Source organism: Struthio camelus, chromosome W, assembly GCF_040807025.1.
Source record: "Struthio camelus isolate bStrCam1 chromosome W, bStrCam1.hap1, whole genome shotgun sequence".
NCBI lineage: Eukaryota > Metazoa > Chordata > Aves > Struthioniformes > Struthionidae > Struthio > Struthio camelus.
This window is the reverse complement of record NC_090981.1, coordinates 23052500-23076768: the sequence shown is the minus strand read 5'-3', so window position 1 is coordinate 23076768 and position 24269 is coordinate 23052500. Positions and strand designations below refer to the sequence as shown.

General features: G+C 36.4%; 1 protein-coding gene across 5 annotated transcripts in view; it reads left to right on the top strand.

Annotated features, from left to right (window-relative positions):
* LOC138064057 (dmX-like protein 1) overlaps nucleotides 1–24269 on the top strand; it is a 76545-nt gene that overhangs the window by 12802 nt on the left and 39474 nt on the right. For 4 of the 5 annotated variants that reach the window (XM_068924841.1, XM_068924839.1, XM_068924838.1 and 1 more), the window contains exons 3-18: nucleotides 301–378; nucleotides 2489–2567; nucleotides 3204–3336; nucleotides 6195–6261; nucleotides 9168–9343; nucleotides 10401–10587; nucleotides 12001–12169; nucleotides 15587–15799; nucleotides 16460–16713; nucleotides 16807–17491; nucleotides 18050–18171; nucleotides 18738–18827; nucleotides 19160–19262; nucleotides 20682–20798; nucleotides 21493–21720; nucleotides 22465–24147. In XM_068924841.1, the coding sequence (XP_068780942.1) occupies nucleotides 301–378; nucleotides 2489–2567; nucleotides 3204–3336; nucleotides 6195–6261; nucleotides 9168–9343; nucleotides 10401–10587; nucleotides 12001–12169; nucleotides 15587–15799; nucleotides 16460–16713; nucleotides 16807–17491; nucleotides 18050–18171; nucleotides 18738–18827; nucleotides 19160–19262; nucleotides 20682–20798; nucleotides 21493–21720; nucleotides 22465–24147 (4384 nt within the window). Of the gene's footprint in view, nucleotides 1–300; nucleotides 379–2488; nucleotides 2568–3203; nucleotides 3337–6194; nucleotides 6262–9167; nucleotides 9344–10400; nucleotides 10588–11968; nucleotides 12170–15586; nucleotides 15800–16459; nucleotides 16714–16806; nucleotides 17492–18049; nucleotides 18172–18737; nucleotides 18828–19159; nucleotides 19263–20681; nucleotides 20799–21492; nucleotides 21721–22464; nucleotides 24148–24269 lie in introns of those variants that run through there. The other variant, XM_068924840.1, reaches the window with a different exon arrangement.

Here is a 24269-nt window from a genome sequence, read left to right as displayed (position 1 = left end):
TATGTATGGAGAGAATATTGATGATAGATCTAACAAGTGTGCATATCCACCTATAGTCTCAGTAGCTGGTTAGGACAAATATGTGAATAAAAAATTGTATTGTTCTGTTATCATCAGTACTTGCTTCATGATTTTGCTAGATGTGGTTTTCTTCTATTGTCAAATGTGGAATATGGCTACAAGCTTCACATTTGTCTACAAGGAGATTTAAAAGTAGAATTGGCAATCCACGTTTTACTTCTGCTTGTTCTATAGCTTATTTTCTGTGTGTATTCATGTACATATAAATACTTGTTTTAGATTGCAGCTTCTTATGGGAATGTGATTTGTATCTTCGAGCCAGTGAGCATTTTGAATCAGAAGAGCAGTCATCATACTGTAAGTAATTTAGCACTCTAATTTCATTTACCTTGTAGTAAAACTTGTCTCATTTCTCTGATTTGCTTTAGTTTTGAAGATGTTTTCTTTTAATGCTAAAATAAAATGGAGAGATAAGGTGGTCCGGGGGCAGCGTAAATGGTAGGAGGAAGGCACAGGTGTATGTTAGTTAACATACAGGTTTCTAGGTCTTATTATACTGGGTCTTATTATAATGCTTCATATCACTGATTTATCTTGCCCTACAACTGATGTCTGAAAAATGTCAGAACCTAAGAAGACATGCGAGCCCCCTGCCCTCCGAAGAGTATAGCTATTACAGTAGGAATTTCTTTTTGAATCATCTTGTGTATGTTCGATGTCCTGATGTGGTTTAGCACTCAAATATTAACCTCGGTTTAGGAAACTGCACGTTCTTGCTCAAATCTGCAATTCTGATGACTTCTTGAAAAGTTTATCATGACTTTTGTAGAACATTTGACAGTGTTTGTATTTCAAAAGGTGTTCTGTGGTGACGAACAAGAACAATATTCTCTTGATAGCACGGCTTAGTTTGGGTGACGGTGGGTTAGTGATTTAGCCATCAGAATCTTAATTTCTGCCTTATGATATGATCTACAGCAAGTTATTTAACCACTGTTCTTACTAGGCAAGGGTTGCCAGTATGTGTAATTGAAGTATTAGTGTCTAATTAAAGTCAACTTGACAATATGAGGGCTCTGGCAGCAGAAGTTGCTCCAGGAGCTTGCTTGTTCCCCCCCCCCCCCCCCCCCCCCAGGGTTTGGTCTCTCTCTTTGTAGTAGTAGAATTGTTTATAGGGGTGTATAGTGGATTCCATTTTAGGATTGTTCATGGTGTCCCTGTAAAATAGTGGTGTTTTATATATTTAAGATATGTCATCAAATGCTTATAACATTTTATACCACTGGAAAGCAGTAGTATCAAACAACAGTAAAATGGAACTTTGTGTTCTCATATGAGCACTTAAAAATATGGTTGGTTCTTTGATCACTAGAGCCCTCAATTCCATCCTGAATGTGTTTTGCTATATCACTAGAAAATGTTACCTTGAAAAAAGACTTACCTTGAAACTTGACGGTTACTGTAGTAACTCTAAGTAAACTGCGGAAGCATGCTTCCTCCCATCATTTGCTTTCAAATGTCAGAAGTATTTGTAACTGAAGAAATATTCAGTTAGTTCCTTCTCACAGGTAATTTCAAAACAATAATTTCCAGTATGTTTACGTTGATGTAAGGTTGTCTTCCATTTATTAGAATATTCGAAATCTTAAAAACAAACAAGGCCAGCTGGAAGAACACATTGGTTTTTAGATTCTTATCTGCAGGTGCTGCTTATTGTTTTTCACCACATCTCAAAGGCTTAGTTGTGTATTAGCTTTCATATATATTGGTTTGGTATTTTTTGGAGTAGAGGAGGGTTACTTTGAAACTGCCTGTCTTTTATGAATTAGGAGAAACGAAGAAAGTTGGCTCTTTATTTTCAGTAATGAATTCATTCTTGTGTAATTCAAAGTAACACAAGTTTGGAACTTACTATGAAGGCAAACCAGATAAAAATTTCCTTAGTTTAATTCTCAGCTTGTTTCAGTGAATGAAGTAGTAGTACAAAATCTGAAAACACTTGACCATTCTGCTTTTTGTTTCGTTTTTGATTTTTAAAAATGAGCAAGGGGAAATATCATACATGTTATCATAACCTTATCCAAATCCTTCAGTTCAGCCCTACTACTGATAAAAACATTGGGTGCATTTGATATATTTCATTTTCTTTGATTTTTTTTTTTTTCCAAAATAAAATCAGACTTCATTTTAAGAAACTCAGTTTCTGATGATGAATTTATGTACTTAGATTCTTTCAAGTTAGCTTTTTAAAATAAGTCAGAAGCTTCTATTTGTATTACCGAATTAATGTTCTGTTGAAAAACAAACCAGAATGGATCAATTTTTATTAGATATGTTGTAATTTAAGTATATTCCGAGTCAAAGTCAGAGAGTGCGGTGAAGATGTAATGCTTCTAAAATTATAGACGGGGAGGGGGGAACACTACTAAGAACTTTCATACTAATGTTTGTGAATGCTTAATTTCAGAGGCTACATTATCAGTGGCAGAAGAATGCTCAAATCTTACTGGAAGCAATAGCACATAATTTAACATGGGATCCCACAGGTAAGAATGAAATTTAAGTAGCACCTAACTACTTGATACAGCAGCTAACTTCTTACTTAAATTTTCTTGCTCCTTGGAGGAAAAGTAAATGTTTCCTTTTCTCCTAGCGTAACACAGAATATCAAAGTGGAGTGAAATTTACCCTTTGTCACTTGTTAAAGGAGAGCTAAAACACTAGCTACATATGTATTGTGTTACTCGTTACTCTAAGCAGAATCTAATACTGCAAAAAAGTGGCTGAAATGGTAAATATTGTTGTGAAGGAGGGACATTTGCAGTAGCTCTGTCTCTTTTAGAGAGCTAACTTGCTTTTAAAGTTTAATAGATTTTTGACTGTTTGAACTGTAGCTGTTCAAATTAAAATATTGTAGGAAAGTAGAAGGTGGCTTTTTGCAAGATTGACCCAATCTGTCAGCGTCTTCAAGATAAAAGGGTTTTGTAGTAGCAGTGGTTTTACACTGTTAGTGGTGCTTTTACAGCAACGTTGCCATAGAAAGAGGGTTAAGATTTATGGCGTGTTTTTCTGCACAATAGCCAGTCACAGATTTGCATTTTTAAATAATTTTTTTATTTCTCATTATAGAAGACTATACTCTTTTACTTGTTTCATGGTTCTATTGTTGTAAATATTGTTAGGCACTCGCCTTTTGACCGGTTCCAGTTGTCTTCAGCTTTGGTCCAACGCTCATTCGGAAAACCCTTCTGACAGTAGAAATACTGAAAGAGCAGATGCTGGCATTGGAGAATGGAGGTGTATCTGGCAATGCAAGTAAGAAACTGTTTTAAAAACAAGTGATTCCTTTTTTCCTTGTTGGTTCATACCTTTCAGATGAAATATGTAATGTAATTTAGTAAAACCTTGTGGTATACTGTTTTTTGGTAAATACTATTCAGGTATGATAAACTTGAATCGTGTTTTCCTTGGATGCATGATATTTCTTTCTTCCTGCAAGATCAGTTGCGATTATTTTTGAGGTAGCTTATGTTTTTGAGCAACTCTTGAATTACACTGAGCATTAGTAAAATACTGAGGCAAGGTTCCTTTTGTCATTGTCCCAGTTTCTCGTTACTTGTACAATAGGTAGGGTTAACGTAGTGTGTTTGAAAATTCTGATTGCAGGGCCGATTGAGATAGGCTTCCTTCAGTGTCCTGTGTGTATGTCCTTTTTTTTTTTTCTTTTTCCTCCCTCTTCCCCACTGCAGCCCCCATTGCTTTTTTTTCTATTTATTCTGGATATTTGGAACAGTCATGCAAAAATTCATGCTTTCTGTTATTCTGCACCTCTGAATGTTCTTATGGTATTAATGTTGATTAATCATTTTAATCTGTGTGTACCACACAAAGTCAAAGGGTTTTAGTCTAGTACTTCAATTAATAAGCTAAATCACAGCCCTCCCTGCCATAGGAAGGCACTTCTAATATACTGGGTCGACTTTTTCTTTGGACTGATGTTCCATATGGCAGTCTCCTTAATAAGTCTCACTGAGTGGTTGGCTGGAGGGACTAACCTGTAATTATTCTTCATGAAGCACTTGATGTTAATTGAGTAGTACCCTGGGCATACCTAGAAAAGTCTTATAATCGTTCCTTTAGAATCGTTCCACAAGGAACAATCCACAGTCTTTCCACAAGCGTTCTTGTGAATGCACCAGTGATACCAACTGAATATCTTTTTTAGCTCTTTCTCATATCTGTAGGCAGCTCAAGATCACATACATAGGCAGCTGAAGTGCTGAGATTGTCATGTGACTGATATTGGGGCATAGGCCTTTGAAGTAATCAGAGTTGCCGTTTGGGTGAGGCAGAAAGGCAGCTTCAAGCCCAGTCTTCTCTCATCCTTCAGTGGACTGCTGGTGTATGTTCTGTTTTTTCAACTGTGAACTATATTCAGGTGTTCTTCTCTCCATCTCAGTTTGCAAACGCTTAATAAAACAGGTTTCAAGTGTTTGGGAAGGGAGTGGATTTAATAACTAATTTGCATGTCTGCTAACTTTCTCATGTAAGTGATAAGTTATCACAAATCAAAGTCACACTTGGATAACCTCCTGATAAATTCCTCAAGCTTGTAGGTGAACTTTCCAGTAAATGTTTAAGGAGCGGGACGTTGTTATATCTCTAGGACAATTGATAACGACTGTTATTTTCAGTCAGTTCTGAATGAGTTCTGTGTGGCTTGGCATGCTGTGGCCAGGTCTGTGGAGAGAAAACATTTCTAACTTCAGTTCTTGGCAGGTGATCAGATCATCCAAGTGGCAATTGAAAAGTTATCCTTTGAATATGATGAACTTTATAAATAAGAAAAGTCAATGACTTATTTATTGGGTCTTCATCTCGGTCTAATGCAAGAAGCAGTCATCTTGCAGACAGAATGCCATGGCTATGGTGCGGCAATCTTGGAGCGCAGTACTAGTAGTCAAGATCGTACAGATACTGCTTTTCTTCTGAACCTTCAATAGTATGTTCTGCATTTGTATCGCTGGTCCAAACAGACTTCGTTTCATAGCTTTCCTTGTTCCTCTCTCAAATTCTTTTCATGGGATAGGGAGAGCAAGCTTGGTTTTGTGCACTTTGAACTAGTGGGTCCTGGAAAAGATCAAGAGAATTTGCTCTGTCGAGTCACCTTTTATGCCTGTATGTTTTCTAGTGCAAATATGACAATGTGTACTTCTGTTAAATTTAAACTAAGTTTTTTCTTAATGAAGAATTTGCAGGATGGTGAATTTTGAAATACTGACCTTTGTCTGAATCAGTTTTAACGTCTGAATAGGCATTCCCAAATGTCTTAATGTTGGCTCTGCTAGGAGGCTATTGCTTAAACTGAGAATTGGAAATTGCCTTTCTTTGCCCACATTTTGTAATTGATTTGTTGTTGTTATTGCACATGCTAAGTGCATCGTGCTTTCATTGACCTGATGGCTAACTTGATTGTTCTCAAAAGTTAGGCCTTACAACTTCTTAGGCATGTCTAATAAATCAAGATTAAGATTTATATTGGATTTGTCCTGCACGGTGAAATTCTGATGACCACCCTGTTCTCAGTGCTTCAAAATCTGTAAAGAGGCAGACTTATCAGTGTTTTCTAAAGAAAATAAAACACAGCAGAAATGAACCGTGTAACTAGATTATTTTGATGTGGCACCTTTTACCAGTGTGACCATTGCTTTAAAAACTGCTTTAAAATGCTTCCTAACCAAGTTACTCTTTTACACATTTTTGTTCTTGGGTTATAGCTGTGCAGGAAGTATAACAAAAGGTGAGTTGGAGGATAATACAGACTGGCAGAGCACAGTTTGAAAGGCTTGTGAAGTGGAAATAGAGCGTGTTTGGAGTAAAGCACTCGGGTTTAATCCTTTAGCAGCTGCTTTTTGTTAATAAAATATTGGAACACTGGGCATTCTGTTTCCTGAGTTTTTCTTCTTTTTGACCACAACCCAATGTTCTACCTAAGTTTACTGCTAGCCTCTCTGGACTTTTATTAAAGCTTAAATTAAATGTTTCACACAATACAGCAGGCAGTTACATATAAGAATTGAAGTACTTTGATAATTTCAAAGGGAAAAAACTATTTAGAGTTCTGAAAAAGTATTAAAACTTATTTTTTATTTTTAATTTTCTTTATTTTGCAGAACTGCTTCTCAAGTTTGTTTAATGAAATTCTCACCAGATGGGGAATTTTTTGCCACTGCTGGAAAGGTAAACATTAAAAAAAATGTGTGAGCGAGAGAGAGAAAGCTCAGTATTTCCAGTAATCCCTTTATGCATCTTTACATTTTGGCACATGAGAATTTGAGAGAAGGATAATTCAGCAGCAAAAAAATTAAATATTCACTGAAAAATAATTTTAAAAAATCTGCTTTGAATGGGTGACACTTCGGTACCAAAATATAAGACATCAGAAAGTGAGTAGTTTGGTGGGGGGAGATCTGTGAATGAAGTAACTGCAAAAGTTAGGTGTTGGTTATTCAGCTGGTAAGGAAATATATTCAATATTTCCCCAATATTGTGATACTCTAACTCAAAAATAGCTCTTCACTTTTTTCACTGTACATATACTTGTATGCCTAGCTGTGTATACCTAATAAGAGAATTCACGTTCCCCTCCAGTCGTGTATTCCCACATACTTGATGTCAGTGTTTGTGGCCAATCTTACAGATTCATTTGGTGCGCTCAGCAATGAGTGGTTTATCTGCAAAAGCAATAAAATGCCTTTGCAAAATAAATAAAAAGGCTAAAACATAGTGTCACCATCGTATCTTTTGACTTCCTAAAACACTAACAAGTCAATCTTTTATTTGTACTAGGAAAGTTATTCGGTTTTTGTAAGAGAATAACATCGTAACAGTTCAAAGCAGGGAATATCAGGATGGTGTAGAGAATACAATGAAAAAAATGACTAATTCCTATGAGAATTTCTATTACTTGTGAAGGGATGTAACTGAATATTTTGTTGCTGCAAATACTACTATTTTTGAGGGAAGATTCGCACTGATATTGGTCAAAAAGATTTGGTAAGAACCTTTTGAATCCTCTTGTGAGAATTTATGGAATTATCAAAGTAGGTTGTGGAGAAAATAATCATGTGTTAGGATTACTGATTTTTAAAGCAGAAATAAAAACCTTATTCTATAACCAGTCTTTACACAGGTTAACAGATGCAGACAGGCATCAAGTTTATGCTGTCAACTAAAGAATGTAGCGTACGCTGCGGAATTATTGAAAAGGAAACAAAATGGTAGTAGTAAGGATCATTGGGATGGTGCAATTGCTGAGAGTAATGGAAAGCTCTGGCTTAAGTATCAGTTTCACAGAATTCAAAGAGATACCATGAATGAGGTTTTCAGATGTGAGAATCAAAATTAATCATGCACTTTGCTTTAGTCTGTCTTGAAAATGTGAATGAAAAATTAGTATGCGCACATAAGGATCAGTTAGAACAGTGTTTGACCTGGTAGTAGTATGTGGGGTTTTTTGTTGTTGGTTTCTTTTTTTTTTTTTTTTTTGCTGTTCGGAACATAACATCCCCTAATATATGCTTGAAGCACAGAGATTCAGGGATGGTTCAAGTTGCAACTAAGTCCTGCTTTTAAAAGGCAGTCTTGTCATGCCTTTTCTGTGAACCAGTTGTATGCATCAAGAACAGGTGAATGACATCTGTTTTGCGTTTTTGTAGATTGTTTCCTTTATGCTTGTCACTTTGGGTCATAGTGCTTGCTTAGAGGGCTATAACTCTTAAGGCATTTGCTATTTTTAAGGAAGAGAGAAAGATGTAACAAATGAGCTAAACCTGTAAAAATAACTCGTAGATTTTTTTTTTTTTCCAGGTAAAATATATTCCAATTGATTTATTTCCAACACATGAATGTGAAGTACCAGACTTTGAACTATGCTCTGTATAATAAAGAAGCAAGAAGTTCTTACATTCCCTGTTTTGCTTGTTCAGGATATCATATAGCTGCTATATGTCCCTTGATGTCTTTAGCCGTTTACTGGCTGAAAGAAGAATTATTCCAATCATATTTGGAGTAACTATTACTTATAAATTTGTTCAAATACAGGTCTTGACAAAATAACAAACAAACAAAACCCCAAAACCCTAGTGGTTTTTTCATTCTTCGCAACATATATTATATCAGTATAGTGTTTTTGATGGATAGTGTAAAGTCCAAGTATGAAGTTGCAGTATGACTGAATTGGGAAAAAATGAATTAGTCTACAAATGGCTCCTGTAGGCATGCTATCCTTGTAATGTTTTTATGACTGAAATATTTTGTGTCCTATTGTGTTATATTACATTATAAACTCAAGGAAAGCACTATTACTGTAACTAAATCAATAGGAAAATTAACAAAGAAATCTTTACGTGACTAGGTTAATTTCATAGGTGCAGAATCTTTTGAATGCTTTTGATGCCTTTTTTTTTTTTTTTTTTTTAATCGAAGAGGATGCTGGTCAGCAAAGCAAAACGAGCTCCTATTTGGGTCATGTTAAATGTACCAAAGTTAATACAATATTTCAGTGCCATCCGTATTTAATAGTTGGACAACTTGCAAATCTATATCTACATTAGCTTACCTAGTCCTTTTAGACATATAATGATAGGGACATTAAGTCCATATTGTTCAAAAGTGTGTGTGTGCATATCTAAGAAAAGTGGGTTACCAAGTAGTGAGCTTGATTTTTTTTTTTTTTTTTGAGATGTCATCTCTGACCTTTGTTTATATTCCGAAGATTTGAAACTGTATGCGTAGATTTTTTTTTTTGAGGGGTTTCTCTCAAAGTACAACAATAAGTTAACATTTCTGTTAGCATTTGAATGCGAGCTTGATCCAGTATAGCTTGAGATTTTGTAGCTATTATGGAAAATAAATATTCTCTGAAAATTGGCACCTAACCAGAAACTGCAAAATGAAAACTAATATAGCAATGGCAAGACAGATTAGAAGGGAAAACGAAAAATGAGAGAAATATCGGCAGTACTTGGTACTTAGAAACGCATAGGGTCTATGTCAACAGACTTAGTTCTCTTTCATTTGATTCTTCAATTGGAAGCTGGACGACTTAGTAAACATGCTTTTATTTGTTCTTTGTTGTTGTTCAGGATGATTGTCTTGTGAAAGTATGGTACAATGCAGACAGTTGGCGATCAGCTGTAACACCTCCTGGTGCGAGTCCAGGAAAACAAGCAGAAGAAGTTGATTTTTCATTTGTTTATTTGGCCCATCCTCGATCAGTAAATGCTTTTTCATGGAGGAAGACCAGCAAATTCATGCCACGGTCAGTAGCTCTAACAGCTTGAAGGTTGTAAACTGTCCAGGGGGAGGGGAGAGCACTTTAACAAAACTTTCTATTTGCTTCAATAGCTTCGTCTGTAGAAGCGCTCTAATTTGTGGGGGAGGTGGGTGGTTTTATTTATTTTTCTGTGAAACCTGATTTAAACTGTAATTCTGTGGCCTGTGAGCTTCCTAATGCCATAAGTAATATTCCAATCAGTAGCCATTTGAATTTTCCCTACCGTTGTGTGTTGGATAAATATATGCTGTCTCTTATACCAGCCTTTAAATAGGAGACTCTTCTTAAAACCAGTGAAGTAGTCGTTAAATTGATTTTTGAAAATGCACTCATGCTATGACGCCTAAGAGTTTGTTGGTGGACAGTACTGTCAGATGTTCCACCTCCTTTTAGAGTCTTAGCTTAAAACTAACTTGTAAACTTATACAGGCTGGAAATCTGAGGATAGGTATAGTTTTTGCAGAGCTTAGTTGAGGTTAATTGGGACTTTTGGATATATGTGTACCACAAATTCTATTTAGAAGAGTAGCCATTAGAGAAGTTTGGCGTTTAAGATTTGCAGTTGTATTCCTGATATATTTTTTTGTTCTGGTTTGGATATGTAATTTTGCAAATACTGTGTAGTAGTGTGATCTGGATAAATAACAAAAGGAGTACAGAAAATGATTACGTTATGTTCTTACTACTTCTGCAAACTGAACCCAAGATTTAGGGTTGTAAAGTAAGTGTATGTCAAACTTACTATACAACTGAAGTAGTTCATATTGAGAAACTTGAATAGCTGTCAAAGCCTATCATGTATGACTCGTTTATAGTTCTTGGCTGAATCTTTTTTTTAAGGCTATTTGTCCAGTTGCTCAAAAGTATGTTGCTGAGTTTTTCTTTCCTTAGTATCTAAGTTACTTTGTATAATTCTGAATACCGACGTTGGAAATCATTTGCTACTGTTTTATTTTGATGGACTTTATTTTATTGTGATACTGTTTTTTTTTTTTTGTATGATGGAAGTGACATCTTTACACCTTATATTTTCTTTCGTTAGTGGTGCTGTCTGCAACGTACTCCTGACTTGCTCTAAGGATAACGTCTGTCGTCTCTGGGCAGAGACTTTGTTACCCAATGACAGCCTGTTGTATGGTGCTGGATACGACAGCTGGACCGAAGCAGTGAACTTAAATAACTTCAAGAGAAATACTTCAAGTAAGGAACGAATGCAAAGTGCTTTAGAGGTAAGAAGTGAAATTGAACAGGAGACTGACACGTGCACACACAGTTTTAGACAGGATTGTAATTAATACCTCAAACATAGTTCATAAACTGAACTACTTCATAATATTTTATACAGACTTATGGTACAAGGTAGTGGATTTATTTGAAACTTCCCCGATGTGTTAACCTGGAAAAAAACAGTAATGCTGAGACAGCAGTCCGTCTGAGCTTTCACATTAGAAGATATAGTGACTTTATATCACTACTACCTATTTTACTCTGGTCACTGAAGCAGGTACCTTTACAGTATCTACTAGTTCAAAGAGCTAGAGACGGTATAGAGTAGCTTGTTACATGAGTTCTGTGAAACCTGCTAATGATGCTGCCTTAAAACTATAGCAGGAGCTTGCTTTTCACCTTAGGAGATGTGGGATGTTTTCTGGCCTATGCGATTGGGAAAAACAGTGATAATATTGAGGAGAGAGACATTTTCTGCTGCTGTAGTTCTCAGGTAGAGCACACTGCTTTTAAGCCGTATTTCTAAGGCAAATGATCCTCATGAGCTGGTCTATCAATGGCAAGCAAAAGGAAAATGTAGCATTAAAGGTCCGCAAAGCTGCGTAGAGAGTGTTTGGACATGGCGTTTTTATCTTAGTGGAATGAAGTATTGCACGTGATCAGGCCGCTTTCTTAGTAAATGCGGCATAGTCGACTATAAATTTGGCAGATTGAAAGACAATGCAGTAAAGAAAGACTCTTGAAAAGAAAAGTGAAGTTGGGAGACAGTTTTGTATTCCTGCTGTGAAAGTAAGGGATAACATGAAATATCAGAAATAACAATTAGGTAAAAATTGGGAGAAAATGATTTTACATGGGTGTGCTATAGTAGGAGGCAAGAATAGCAAGTAAAAAGGAATACAAAGAGCGTAATACCAAACTAATAGAAATTGCTTTGGAAATGAATTTGTTTGTGTGGTGGAAGAGATTTATTTTTAAAGTTGGCCATTGCAGTGTGAGTAGAAGTACCGATCTAATCAGATCCAAAGTACAGATCTAATCTCCTTTTAGAGTCTCCCCGGAAGGAGATTATTCCGATTTCTGGGGTTTTTTAGTTCAGTGTCTTTAATAAGCATGTGTATGTTTACAAAACGCAGTAATATTTATCTGTTCGAGTGAGCATTGTCTACACACAAGAATACAAAACAGTTGCTTTGTCAGGCTACTGTAAAGGCCTTTATAAAGAAATTGGAAAGTAATGGTATCCCTCCACTGCAGATGCAATCTGAGCAATGTGATTTTTGTGAGAAAATCCACTGATGCTGCTTTTAAAGTGAAAAAAATACTTCATGTACTAATATCTAGAAAACCACTTACGGATGAAATCTGTTTTCTTTTTGAAAGGAATTTAAAATGACACCTTATTCTTCATGCAGTTAAACCTGAGGCACTTCCGACGAGGGAGGAGGAGATCCGGTGCTGTAGTAGCACACACTGGATACTCTCCACATCAGCAAGATGCTCATGAAGTTCACAGGAACGTCCCTCCGCATGCAAATGCACTCTGTCACTTTCATATCGCTGCCAGCATCAATCCAGCCACAGGTGAGAAGCGCAGTAAATCCTTGCTACAGGATAAACTACGGTTCCTGTTAGATATGTGTTGCTGCATAAGCCTAACTTAGGTTTATTTGTAAAATAGTAATACAATCGTGCGAGATCCCCTAGGTTATTGGTTTCATTTAATGCACAGACGAAACTACAGTAATGAAGTGCTTGGAATAGATGTTCTCTGCAGTAATAGTATCCTTCATTTTGAGTTGTTTTTAACTGAGATTCACAGTAGACTGACATATACAAGGGTAAGTATTTGTAAATGGAGTTGCAGGTTCATTGGGAGTTGTGCTGGGTGCAAAAAATAACACATTGAGAACACACTGATAAATTAATTCCGAGGCTTCTCAGAATGAGTATCTGACATCAAAGGTCTGAAGTAACCGTACATATCTGTACTACTTTCTCTGAACTGAGCGGAACAGACCTAGAGCTTCATCTTGTTTTATAAATTTAATATTCATTTGCACTCAAGCACCGTGTTGATAGCACTAAGCAGAAGCCCATTCAGAAACTAGTGCTTCTGCTTTTGTAATGAAGTTTGTCTATGTTGAAAATGAAGCGTATGTCCAGTCATGGAAAAACTGAGTAGAAATACAATATTGAACTTCCTCTCATTAAGTTTTACTGCTGTGATGTGATTTCCTGTGTGCAAACTTAGCAGGCAGTCATACTATATAACACTTTTTAAAGGCTTGACAAACTAGTTAAGTTCCATCTTAAACATAGTATTTTTATTTATTTGATTTTTACTCCTACTGGCTCTTTTTGAAAGGCAACTCTTTGGACCTAAATATATTCGTGATTAGTTCATACTTAACTGTGATATCCTTGCTAGGTTAAAGAGAAATGCTCACCCTATTTTACTTTCAATTTGCTAGGCTAAGCAAGCTCTAAATGCTTTCTCCTATAAGGTGAGAGTTAGTTATCTTCACGTGTTCTTGTTTATCTTTCTTTAACATATATGACCAGAATTGCTTAAAGCTTGCCAAAAATAGACTTCCAGCTGTTTTGTGCAATACCATCAATCCTGTTGCTGCAGAAAATATCTCCAGTCAGTACATCAATTGCTACATAATGTCACAAAGGAAAGTTTGTGTGACAAATCTTGGAGACTTCAAGTTCTCCTGTTCGCATTTCTATCTCATCAAATGTATACAATGAGCTAATAAACCTTTTCATGTGGTTAGCACACTTCTTTTTTTTTTTTTTAATGCATACTCTTGATGCACTTCTGTTTATACAGACTAAGGAATCTTTACTTTGGCTTTTAATAGTCTTTGCAATGTAACTGAGCCAAACAGCAAGCTTGCAGAGCAGGAAGGGAAATAATTTTGGAGAAGAGTAGTAAAGGATTTTTCTAGGTGTCTAAGCCTTAGCTGTCTTTGCCCTTTTAAATTTTTTTTCTTCTTTGTTTTTGTGTATTAGTAATATCCTGCTTGATACTGTTCTTTGGATCATTTCGTCTGTAACTCTTACAGTAGATTTGGGGGAGAAGGGATGATTCTTTAATATTTTATTTAGAACCTCTGTTCTAAGTAACTCTTATCTTGAGCTTTAATTTGAAGAACTATCTGTTCTGCCTCACAATCAATTTCTTAAGTGCCAGGTTCTCTAAGTAGTCCTTTTGGTTTGCCCGTTTGGAATCAATTTTTATCTGAAAACCTAATTGTATTCTCTTTCATTTAATTCAAACCGCATCAATTTATGATCTTTCACTCCATGATCTGCCCTTTTTACAATATTCAAAGTACTTGATAAAAACTAAGGTCAAAACATCACGCGTGTCACATAAAGGGATACATGATTTTCTAATTTTATCATTAATTTTGAAACTAATTTTCTTATAGTGACAAAGTTCTTGAGACTTTCTTTTCTGCTGAAGAGTTACTCAAATTTAAATTCAGCCTGGGTGGAGTTCAGTAAAAGGAATGAGCAAGAGTTGGTTGGACAGAATTATATTTAGGGAAAGCCAGAAAGAGTTAATGTTTTTTTTTTTTTTTGTTCTTTCTAAAAACCTTCTAAGGCCTTTGGATTTAAACAAGTGCGACTATGAAGCACGTAGAAATTCACTAGCTAAGGATTTTGGCCAAAACTGAGCATTAGTTAACAGTTGGTAGTCTTCAAGAAGACCTAGTAGTCCTACAGTAGAATAACAGAAGTATAGAGATGGGAAAATAGAGAAAAACGTGATTTCCTTCAATCAAACATCCAAAAATCCTTAAAGTACCTAGATTTATGTTCTAATATCAAGTCATCTTTCCAGTTCACCTTGTTCATGTTTGCTGTGGTTATCTACCCTTAAGAGAAAAAACTTTATTCTCCACTCTGATTTTTCTGTTGTTGCCAAATCCATTATCATGTTTTTGTAGTTGGCAATAATTGTCTTTTCTAGGAAGACTGACAGTATTTCTGAAATCCTCTGTTCCTTTTTTATGCTAAGATTGCAGGTAGTCACGTTGATCTTTTTTTTTCTTTCTTTCTTTCTTTTCTTTTTAACTGTGTGCTCTGTTATCATTTTCTTAGCTTAGACTGGAGCATAAATAATTCAAAACTATTGCTGGTGTAAAAAACAGGATTGGAATAAAAAGTATTTTGTCTCCCAGGCGATGGAATTCATGTACTACCGCATAAATAGCGAGTAGGAGGAGATGAGAATATGGAGACTTCTAGGCGTGAATTAAGTATAGGTTGAGCCTTTAGCTATTGCCATATGGCCTATTTGAGAAACTGCAGTAATTCACTTGGCTGTCTTTGTTTTGTTTTGTTTTTTTACTATGTTTATCTTAGATGCTATAACTCTTTTATCAGTCTGAAACTCATTTCTGTCACTTTGTAATTACTTTATTTTTAACATTAACCTGTCAGCGTGAAGTAGTAAGGGGGTTGATAAGAATCTGAAATCCTGAAATATCACACAATCCTGTGTGATAGCGTTGCAGAGGACACATCTGGTCGCTTAGTTCTTCCTAGCCATCATCTGTGGTCCATGGTACCAACATATGCATACTGTAGCCCCTGTTCTGAAATAAACATCAGCAAACTATGCTGAAATGATTTGGTTTGTACTGAGCTGTAGTAGCAAAAGCAGGGTAAATTGGCCTGCATGGACAGCTTTGTCATGAATATGTAGCCCAGGGTCATGCTCTAACCCTAACATAAACATGGCTAAGAGTCTCCCTTAGAACATGGTTGTTGTGTACATCTTCTTGTGGATAGCAGCCAAACAGGATAATACTACAAGCGGATGATGTTGGTGAAAGGAATGACAACTAGCAATACGCTTATTCCCAGCTGCATTTTTTTTCATAGTAACACTTCTGCTTAAAAACAATTTTTCAAAAATCACTTTTTGTCCTATTCAAACTACTTTGTTTTGAAAAATGTTTTTAATGTTTCTTCTGGTAGATATTCCTCTGCTTCCTTCTATCACATCTCTGAGTCTTGGTGAAAACGAAGAAAAAAATGGACCTTTTGTTGTGCATTGGCTAAACAATAAAGAACTTCATTTTACCTTATCCATGGAAGTATTTTTGCAACAACTTAAAAAGAGTTTCGAACATCATTCTCCTGAGACAAATGCTGAGGAATCTAATCAGGTGGATGGTAAATCAGAAGAAGGTAAAAGTTCTTGGCTATCATTTAATAAAGTAATAAGTAATGTTGTTCAGTGTAAAGTAAGGGACAGGTGACTCAGCATCTAAGGATGCAGATAGATTACGGTAGCATTTTTGTGCTTTTCCTTCCCTTCCACTGGAAGAACCTAAATGGTTTTTAAAATATCTGTTTCTAGAAATCCTGAGTTTGTTAATGATTATTTCAGAGCATTTTAGTACTTTATGCTGAAAACTGTCACCTTAGGTGTTTAGGCTGACCTGAAGACTTTTGCCTGGAGGTATGTTATTTTAATATCTTTAAGGAAGCAGATACAATCTTAGAACTAAGAGGTTTTTTTAGTTTTAATATTAATTTACACCCAATTTAAATATTTTTGTTGTATAATGTTATATAAACAATTTATTTAAATATGCGTAGTTGGGAGATGACTGCTTTTGTTTTGCCTATGCATTCAAGAATTTAAGTGGGAGGAGAAAAAGTATTTCATATTAAGGTGCAAAATAATCTACTTTGTTAGTCATTGACTGAGGTCTACAATGGAACTTCTAGTTTGAATTTTCATTATTTTTAAATTGTGCTTGTATGAATGATGTAGAAGAAGCTTGAAAGGTGCTCCATTGCCTGCTAGCTTTCAGCTTGTGGATATATCTGTGTATGTTCTAGAAGCTAATGAAAATGGAGCTGAACCAAAAGGAAATCAGGAAAAGAAGGAACTGGGTGGTGAGAAAGCTACTCCAAATTCAAGCTTTATTCCTTTATCTTCTGCCATTATCGATCATGAAATTGAAGTACTGCTTTCTGAATGGAGTAAGAATGCTGACATGCTCTTCAGTATACATCCTATGGATGGTTCGTTGCTGGTATGGCACGTGGACTGGCTAGATGAATACCAGCCTGGCATGTTTCGCCAGGTGCAGGTACTTTATATTTTCTGCATTATGTGTCGCTACTCAATGAGAAGTATGCGGTGAAAATAACTTGAATTCCTTCTCTCTTCCTTAAATTTCTAGGTGTCGTTTGTCTCAAGAATTCCAGTTGCATTTCCAACGGGTGATGCAAATTCTCTTTGCAGAAGTATAGTGATGTATGCTTGTACCAAAAATGTTGACTTGGCTATTCAGCAAGGCAAACAAAAGCCCCCTGGCCTTACGCGATCTTCATCTATGCTTATCTCTTCTGGGCACAGTAAATCAACCAACAGCTTAAAATTAAGTATCTTCACACCTAATGTTATGATGATTTCCAAACATGCAGATGGGTCTCTGAACCAGTGGTTAGTGAGCTTTGCTGAGGAATCTGCTTTTTCAACTGTACTCAGTATTTCACATAAATCCCGTTACTGTGGTCACCGTTTTCATCTTAACGACTTGGCTTGCCATTCAGTGTTACCATTGCTGCTTACAACCTCGCATCACAATGCTCTGAGGTCACCAGAGGTTGAGAATGCAAAACAGACAAATGATTCTTTAAAATCTCAGGAGTCACCATTAAGACATCAGAATAGAGGCAATGCAAATGTAACATCCCAGGATCCCAATGCAGTTTACAGTGAGCTTATTCTTTGGCGAGTTGATCCTGTTGGGCCATTGTCCTTTTCTGGTGGAGTTTCTGAACTTGCTCGGATCAATTCCCTCCATGTTTCTGCATTTTCTAATGTTGCGTGGCTGCCCACACTTATACCCAGCTATTGCCTCGGTGAGTTTAGTTTCCTGACTTGTTAAGTGTTTTAGAATAAAAGTCATTTAGTGTCAAAAATGCTATTAAATAGGCAATATAGTTATACTTGAAAGTATTGAAGAAATGTTAAGCCGGGACCCTTTATTTTACAGTTTTCTAAGTTGCTGACGTTTCTAACTTGTGTATCGTTCTGTGAAGACTTACTGTGTTCTTTCTAGCTTCTAATACATATCGTTATGTACTTGATGATTTAGGAGCTTGTGAAGTGCGGGTCTTAGATGCTGGTATACGTTAGATTATAAACATCTCAACAATGATTACAGGCTACGGTCAACACCTCAAAAGCAGAGGTAGATTTTGTAGGTAGTTCATAAATGGAATTCTGATTTCCATTAACGTGCTGTAACTTTTGGTTCAACTTAGTAGTTTTTTGCTTGTGAACAGAAGTTAACAGGCAAAATTCTTTTTCATATTATATTTTTTTCTTTGATAACGTCCAAATCGTCTCTGGCCAAAAAAGGGGGACTGTTGGTGTTTGATACACGTTTGCGTACTTTGTGCTTTTCTGTTTTTCAGGTGCATACTGTAATTCTCCAAGTGCCTGCTTTGTGGCTAGCGATGGACAGCATTTGAGATTATATCAAGCTGTAATAGATGCTAAAAAACTTTTGTGTGAGCTCTCCAACCCTGAAATTTCAGTAAGTGAAACCTGCCCTAAGTTTTTGGGGGTTGTAATTTAATTCAGTAGCATGAGCTTCAGGCTTGCTGGTATCTGACCAAGCTTGCTGCAGAGGCTGCTGCAGGCTGTAATTGCTTAGCTCTGCTTGTAAAATCAGATACGATAAAGCTTCTTAGCATTGCGGCCATGCTGTATTCCATTTAATCTTTCCAACTGAGCATATGGAGTCAGGTCAGTGTTTGGTTGGGAAGTACTCATGAAACACTTATGCTGCAGGGCGTAATAACAGAGCAAGAAACTGTGCTGTGTGCGTCCTAAGGAAAAGTTGAGATACAGTTGTAGCTTAGTGAAAGGACAATAAACTGATTGCGATGCTTTCCAGATGAGCCATGCAAGTTCTTGCAACCTTGCAGCAACCAAAAATAATGTGACTCTTGGGAAGACTAAGCATGTTACGAAAGTTGTTGGTGAATTGCAGCCTGTTCAGAAATGCAAAAAGCTGAGTTAACAAGACCATCCCACTGTGGTGTGGTGGTTTTTTCTTTTTTTTCTTTTTCCTTTTTTGTTTGTTTTTTTTTTTAACAGAAATATGTTGGTGAAGTTTTTAACATTGTGAGTCAGCAATCTACTGCCCGTCCAGGATGTATTATTGAACTGGATGCCATCACAGAGCTTGTAAGATCTTTTGTATTCTTTTTATAGCATTAATATCTTGCATAAAATGTGTTTAAAAATGAAGGCTACATTTGTAGCTCTCAATCAAGTTAAAGATGAAGTAGTTAAAGACTTGACTCTGGCATGTGCCTGCTTCTAGTTTCATAATATCCGTAAATGAAGAAAACTTGAATGATAGTGTTTTTTATTGAGAAATCTTTCATTGATGTGGCCAACTTAATCAACTTAAAGGCTCCCATCTTAGAGAACAACATTATTAACTTACTCCACGATATTCACGTGTGTGTCTGTGTGTGTGTGCGCGTGTGTGTGGCTTTTTCTTTCTTTTTTAGCACGGTAGGAAAACACAGTTATTTCATGTTTTTCAAGAAGACTTCATTTTGAATAACCAGGAGAAGGAAATGCCTGAAACGAAGAACAACTTACCAGACTCTGGTAAAGAAATCTCTTTTTGTCTGTAGAATGAAAAATACAATACCTGATCTTCAACATTTATTTTATGAAAAAGAACCTGTGTAACTTTTTGCATTGTAATGTCCAATATGTTTATCTAAGATCTTTATATACCAAAGAGAAATTCTAGTTTCCTGGAACTCATAGGAGTTTTTTGAGGAGCGCCACTTGACCAAATTTGAGACCAAGTAGTTTGTCGTGAGGTACCCATCCTGTACTGTATGAAGCATTCTATTGCTGATAACTTTGTTATCAGCAAGGGAGGAAGAGGTATTTTAAAGGCAAAGCTTGTAGCTATGGAATATGACATAGACAAAGCTTACTTTGTTTTTTTGCACACGTGTGCGCTTGTAAAATACAGTGTTCTAAATATTGTGTGGGTATTACATAGCTGTAGTTTTAGAAGATATTCTGTAGCTCTTTGGGCAATTGCTAATTCCACTGGAAGAGATGATCAGTTCTCCTTGGTGAAGTGGGTTAATGGTTGAATTATATAGGCATCTCACTTTTGTTCTGTTCAAAATTTTCAAATGATCTGGAAAACAAGGGTCAGGATAAAATGACAGTCTATGATACCAACTAATTTGAGGGAGTAAAAGGAAGGCTCAATAAAAAGGAGCAAGGTTGCAGAACGGCCTCCTAATGTTGAGGGTAACAACATGGTACGTGAAACTTATTTCATAGAAAAAAAGGGAGACATTAGGAAAAATGACCTGAACTGTGTATGTACACATTGCATTCTGAGCTAGTTATTACTACTCGAGAAAGATCGGGAGTAATGGAGATAAATCTATGAAAACATTAGCCCAACTCTCACTAGAGGTCAAAAAATGCATATGGAATGTTAGAAATTTAAAACAAAATAGGGAACTAAAAAGTAAAGTGTTAGGCCACAGCATAAGTTTGTTTTCTTTTGGCATCTCAAATACAGTGTGCAAAAAAATCTCTAAAGAAATACAAGAGCTACTCTAAAGCCTTGGTAAGAGGAACAGCTGAAAGTCTGCAACTCCTCAGCTTGGAAAAGAGGCAGACAACTGAATACATACAGATATGCTTAGTTATCTATCTGGGGGTCCAGAATTAATGATATTCACAGATAAATGCATGGGAATGATTATTCACTGCATCTTACAATACAAGATGGAGAAGATATCAGATGAAGCTAGTAGGTGGCAAGTTGAAAGTAATGGAAGGTACTTTTCCGCAGAGTGCCTAGTAAAAATATGTGGAACTTGGAGCATGGTTGTTGCTAGAAGCTGTATAACAGTCGGGTATAGCCAGGCCATTGCATTTGAATATCAGTTTACAATAACTTAAGTAAGATTATTTGCTAGCCGGCGAAATGTCATGTCATGTTTGGTTCAATAACCCTTAAGATCCTCCTGTTCTGAATTTCATCAGGGTGCCAGCAGAATGGATTCTCTGAAAAATTCTACTTAATAGTAATAGAATATACTCAAAACCACTCGTTACTACACATGTGGCACTTACACTTGAAGTCAATTCCCGTCTCATTAGGTAAGCCCTTTAGTTTTGATGTAAACATTTAAAAAACAAACTAACTAACTGGTTTTAATAAGGGCTAACCAGTTCAGATTCATTTTGCTTCTCAGTTAGAAGGTTTTGTTCTAGTATTCTATATTCTAGTATTTACTATGTACCAGAGTAATCTGTTATAATGCACGGTCTATTATTTAAACAATATTCCTACTTTAAGTACTGATTTTCATAAAAAAGGGGATGAAGCTTTCATATCCCGTAACGTCGAAGATCTTACATTTTCAGTGAATATTAACAAAACTGTTCTGGAAGTACCTTTTTCCAGCTTGAGTTAAGACTTTGAATTCTGCCTTTAATTTTCTCTAGCTATGAGGGTTGTTTGCCTCATGAAACATTAATTTCCATGGATACCACATAGATGTCTGCCTTCTGCAGTTTTGCTGCTTCTGGTTACAATTTGATTGCTTTAAATCTGAAGACTATTCAAAGCTAGACCTTGAGGCAGTTCTAGAATTTTAGAAGTATTCAATATAGGTGGTGTGCCAATATTTCTCTTCAAATGTGAGTTGGGGAACATTTTTCATTATCATGAAAGTAAAATTTTAAGTCTCTAGTTCTGTCCATATTTTTCTGGAGTGTGTTTTTACGTGAGTAAAATTCTTATGTTAGAAATCTAATTGACTCTCTTTAATAACGATGCATCTTTTTGTAGATGAAAAGATAGATTCAAGTACAGCTGAAGCAGCGACACAACAAGAAGGATTATATTCTTCTTCCCCAGATCCAGAGAAGGTCCAATCACTTTTTACTCAGAAGTATCAGGCTTGTAAAGCAAATCTTCAGAGCACCAGCTGGCTTACTCTCTCTTCAAAAATGGTATATAGTCAAGAGTTGAATTTGCCAGAAGGAGTAGAGATTATAAGCGTTAAACCATCAGCAGGTTTGTAAATTTTTTTTTTTTTTTTGAATAAAATAAGGAATTGTTGCCTTTCTGATTTAGCAGTAGATTTTAAAATGGTGACAAACGAGTAGTTTGGTATTTTTAGTTAGAATTAAAAACTTGTAACTGGATCCAAATGGTTTGCTAAAATATGATACCCTGACTTCCTATCTGGATCCTGAAATGAATGGCTAAAGTAAAGCTTTTATGTAAGGTATAATACTTGTAGAAATCCAGGTTGTTTTTGCAAACCATCATGAAATTTTCTTTGTGGGATTGGCTCTTAAACTTTGAGGCTTTCATCAGCAGTCTTTCAAAAATATGTTAGAAACCTTTTAGACTTCTGAGAGAAGTATTTGTCTGACAGGAGAAACAATAAACGTCCATTAAAATCATGCCATGGAGAATATAAGTGAGGATTGATTTTTCCCCCCCCCCCCCCCTCTTCAGTCCTCTCTCTTACAGTGTAAAAACTGGCACCTAACAAAATTAGTATGCAGGTTTAAAACATGTAATTTAATTCCTTTCTAGAGAATGAAGTGGGGACTGAGGGCAAAACAAATTCATCGTATTTCTGTCTCCTTGTGTTTCCTTTGTGAAAACCAGCAAACAACCCTCTGTATGAGGACATCCGAATGCTTTTTCTTTCAGAATAGTGAAATGGTAACTGAATATAAAGGTCTTTACTCTTGGCTTGCGTTCTAATACATTGTCCTGGTAAAAGTGTATTTTATTTTATTTTAGGACATCTGAGTTCCTCTTCCATATACCCTGTTTGTCATGCCCCTTATCTACTGGCTACTTCGTGCTCTGATGGAAAAGTTCGTTTCTGGAGATGCAGAGTGACTACCGAATCGTCAGCTTCTTCAGTGCCAGAATATAATGTACATAGTGATGTTACGTATATATGGGAAGAATGGCCATTACTGATTGAGGATGGACTTCTTAGCAGCAGTGCCATTAATGTTTCAGGAAGGCCAGTTGAAGTTAGTTGTGCACACACAAACAGATTAGCTGTAGCATACAAGCAGACAACGTCTAAAAATAGTCACTTTTCTCAAGACTTTATAATGGATGTTAGTATTTTTGAATGTGAATCTACAGGGGGCTCTTCTTGGATTCTAGAGCAGACTCTGCATTTAAATGAAATAGGCACTATGTTAGACCCTGCTATGAGTGTTGATAGTAATTTAGTGGCATATAACCGACAGGAAGTTTGTCTGTCTCATAGTGGGAATATTATACCCAGCACTAAGCACTTGGTTCACTTAGATTGGATGTCTAGGGAAGATGGTTCACATATTCTGACAGTGGGAATTGGATCAAAATTATATATGTTTGGCCAACTCTCTGGGAAGACGCAAGAACAAAATGGTAAGGAGGCTGTAGTGATCTCTCACAGTGGCAGCATGAAGGCTACAACCCTTTCTAGGTTTGTTCTACTGCGTTGTGTTGACTTGGTTTCTTCTGTAGAAGGGTCACCTCCTTTTCCGGTCTCTTTGTCTTGGGTGCGTGATGGCATTCTTGTAGTTGGAATGGATTGCGAAATGCATGTCTATTCTCAGTGGCAACCTCCTTGCAAGCAGGAGCTGGTTAGTATGGGTTCTTACAGCGGAAGTACGTCATGTATAACAAGCTTAATGAAACAAAGCCAGTCAGCTGCCTCAGGTCTGCATCCACCAAAACGAACCTTGACCAGGTCTATGACCAGCCTTGCACAGAAACTTAGTGGGAAAAGAACTGCCTTTGATCTGTCTACAGAAATGGAAGACTCTGGTCTTTTTGAAGCCGCTCATGCATTATCTCCCACTTTACCTCAGTACCACCCGCACCAGTTGTTGGAGCTTATGGATCTTGGTAAAGTACGTAGAGCAAAAGCCATTCTGTCTCATCTAGTGAAGTGCATTGCTGGAGAAGTTGTTGCTATAAATGAATCTGAACCTAGTCATGATAGGAAACTCAGATCTCTTACAATCAGTGCTAGTGGAAGCACTGCAAGAGATCCTAAGACATTCAGCAAAACTGAGAACACAGACTATATCGAAATAGACTCAGTTCCGCCGTTGCCTTTATATGCTCTGCTTGCTGCCGATGATGATCCCTCTCATTCAGAAAAGTCTAATAATCAAAATAATAAAGATACACCCAATGACAATTATGAAGATCTTTTTCAAAATTCTGCTGTAAGTACAGAGGAACTTGTAATGCTTGATGCAGATGAAGATGACACAAAACCTAAGGTCATTGATCTTTCTCAGTATAGCCCAACCTACTTTGGGCCAGAGCATGCTCAAGTTCTTTCTTGTCACTTGCTTCATTCGAGCTTACCAGGTCTCACTAGGATGGAGCAAATGTCACTGATGGCCTTGGCAGATACAATTGCTACTACCAGTACTGACATTGGAGAAAGTAGAGACAGAAACCAGGGTAAGGTGTCCCTCTCAAATTAGATGTAATACTGTGTTTTACAAACATTATTTTTAAGTTTTTTTCTGTTACCTTTGAGGTTTTTGTGGCTTATTGAAGCATGTGATGGTTTTGTTTCATAG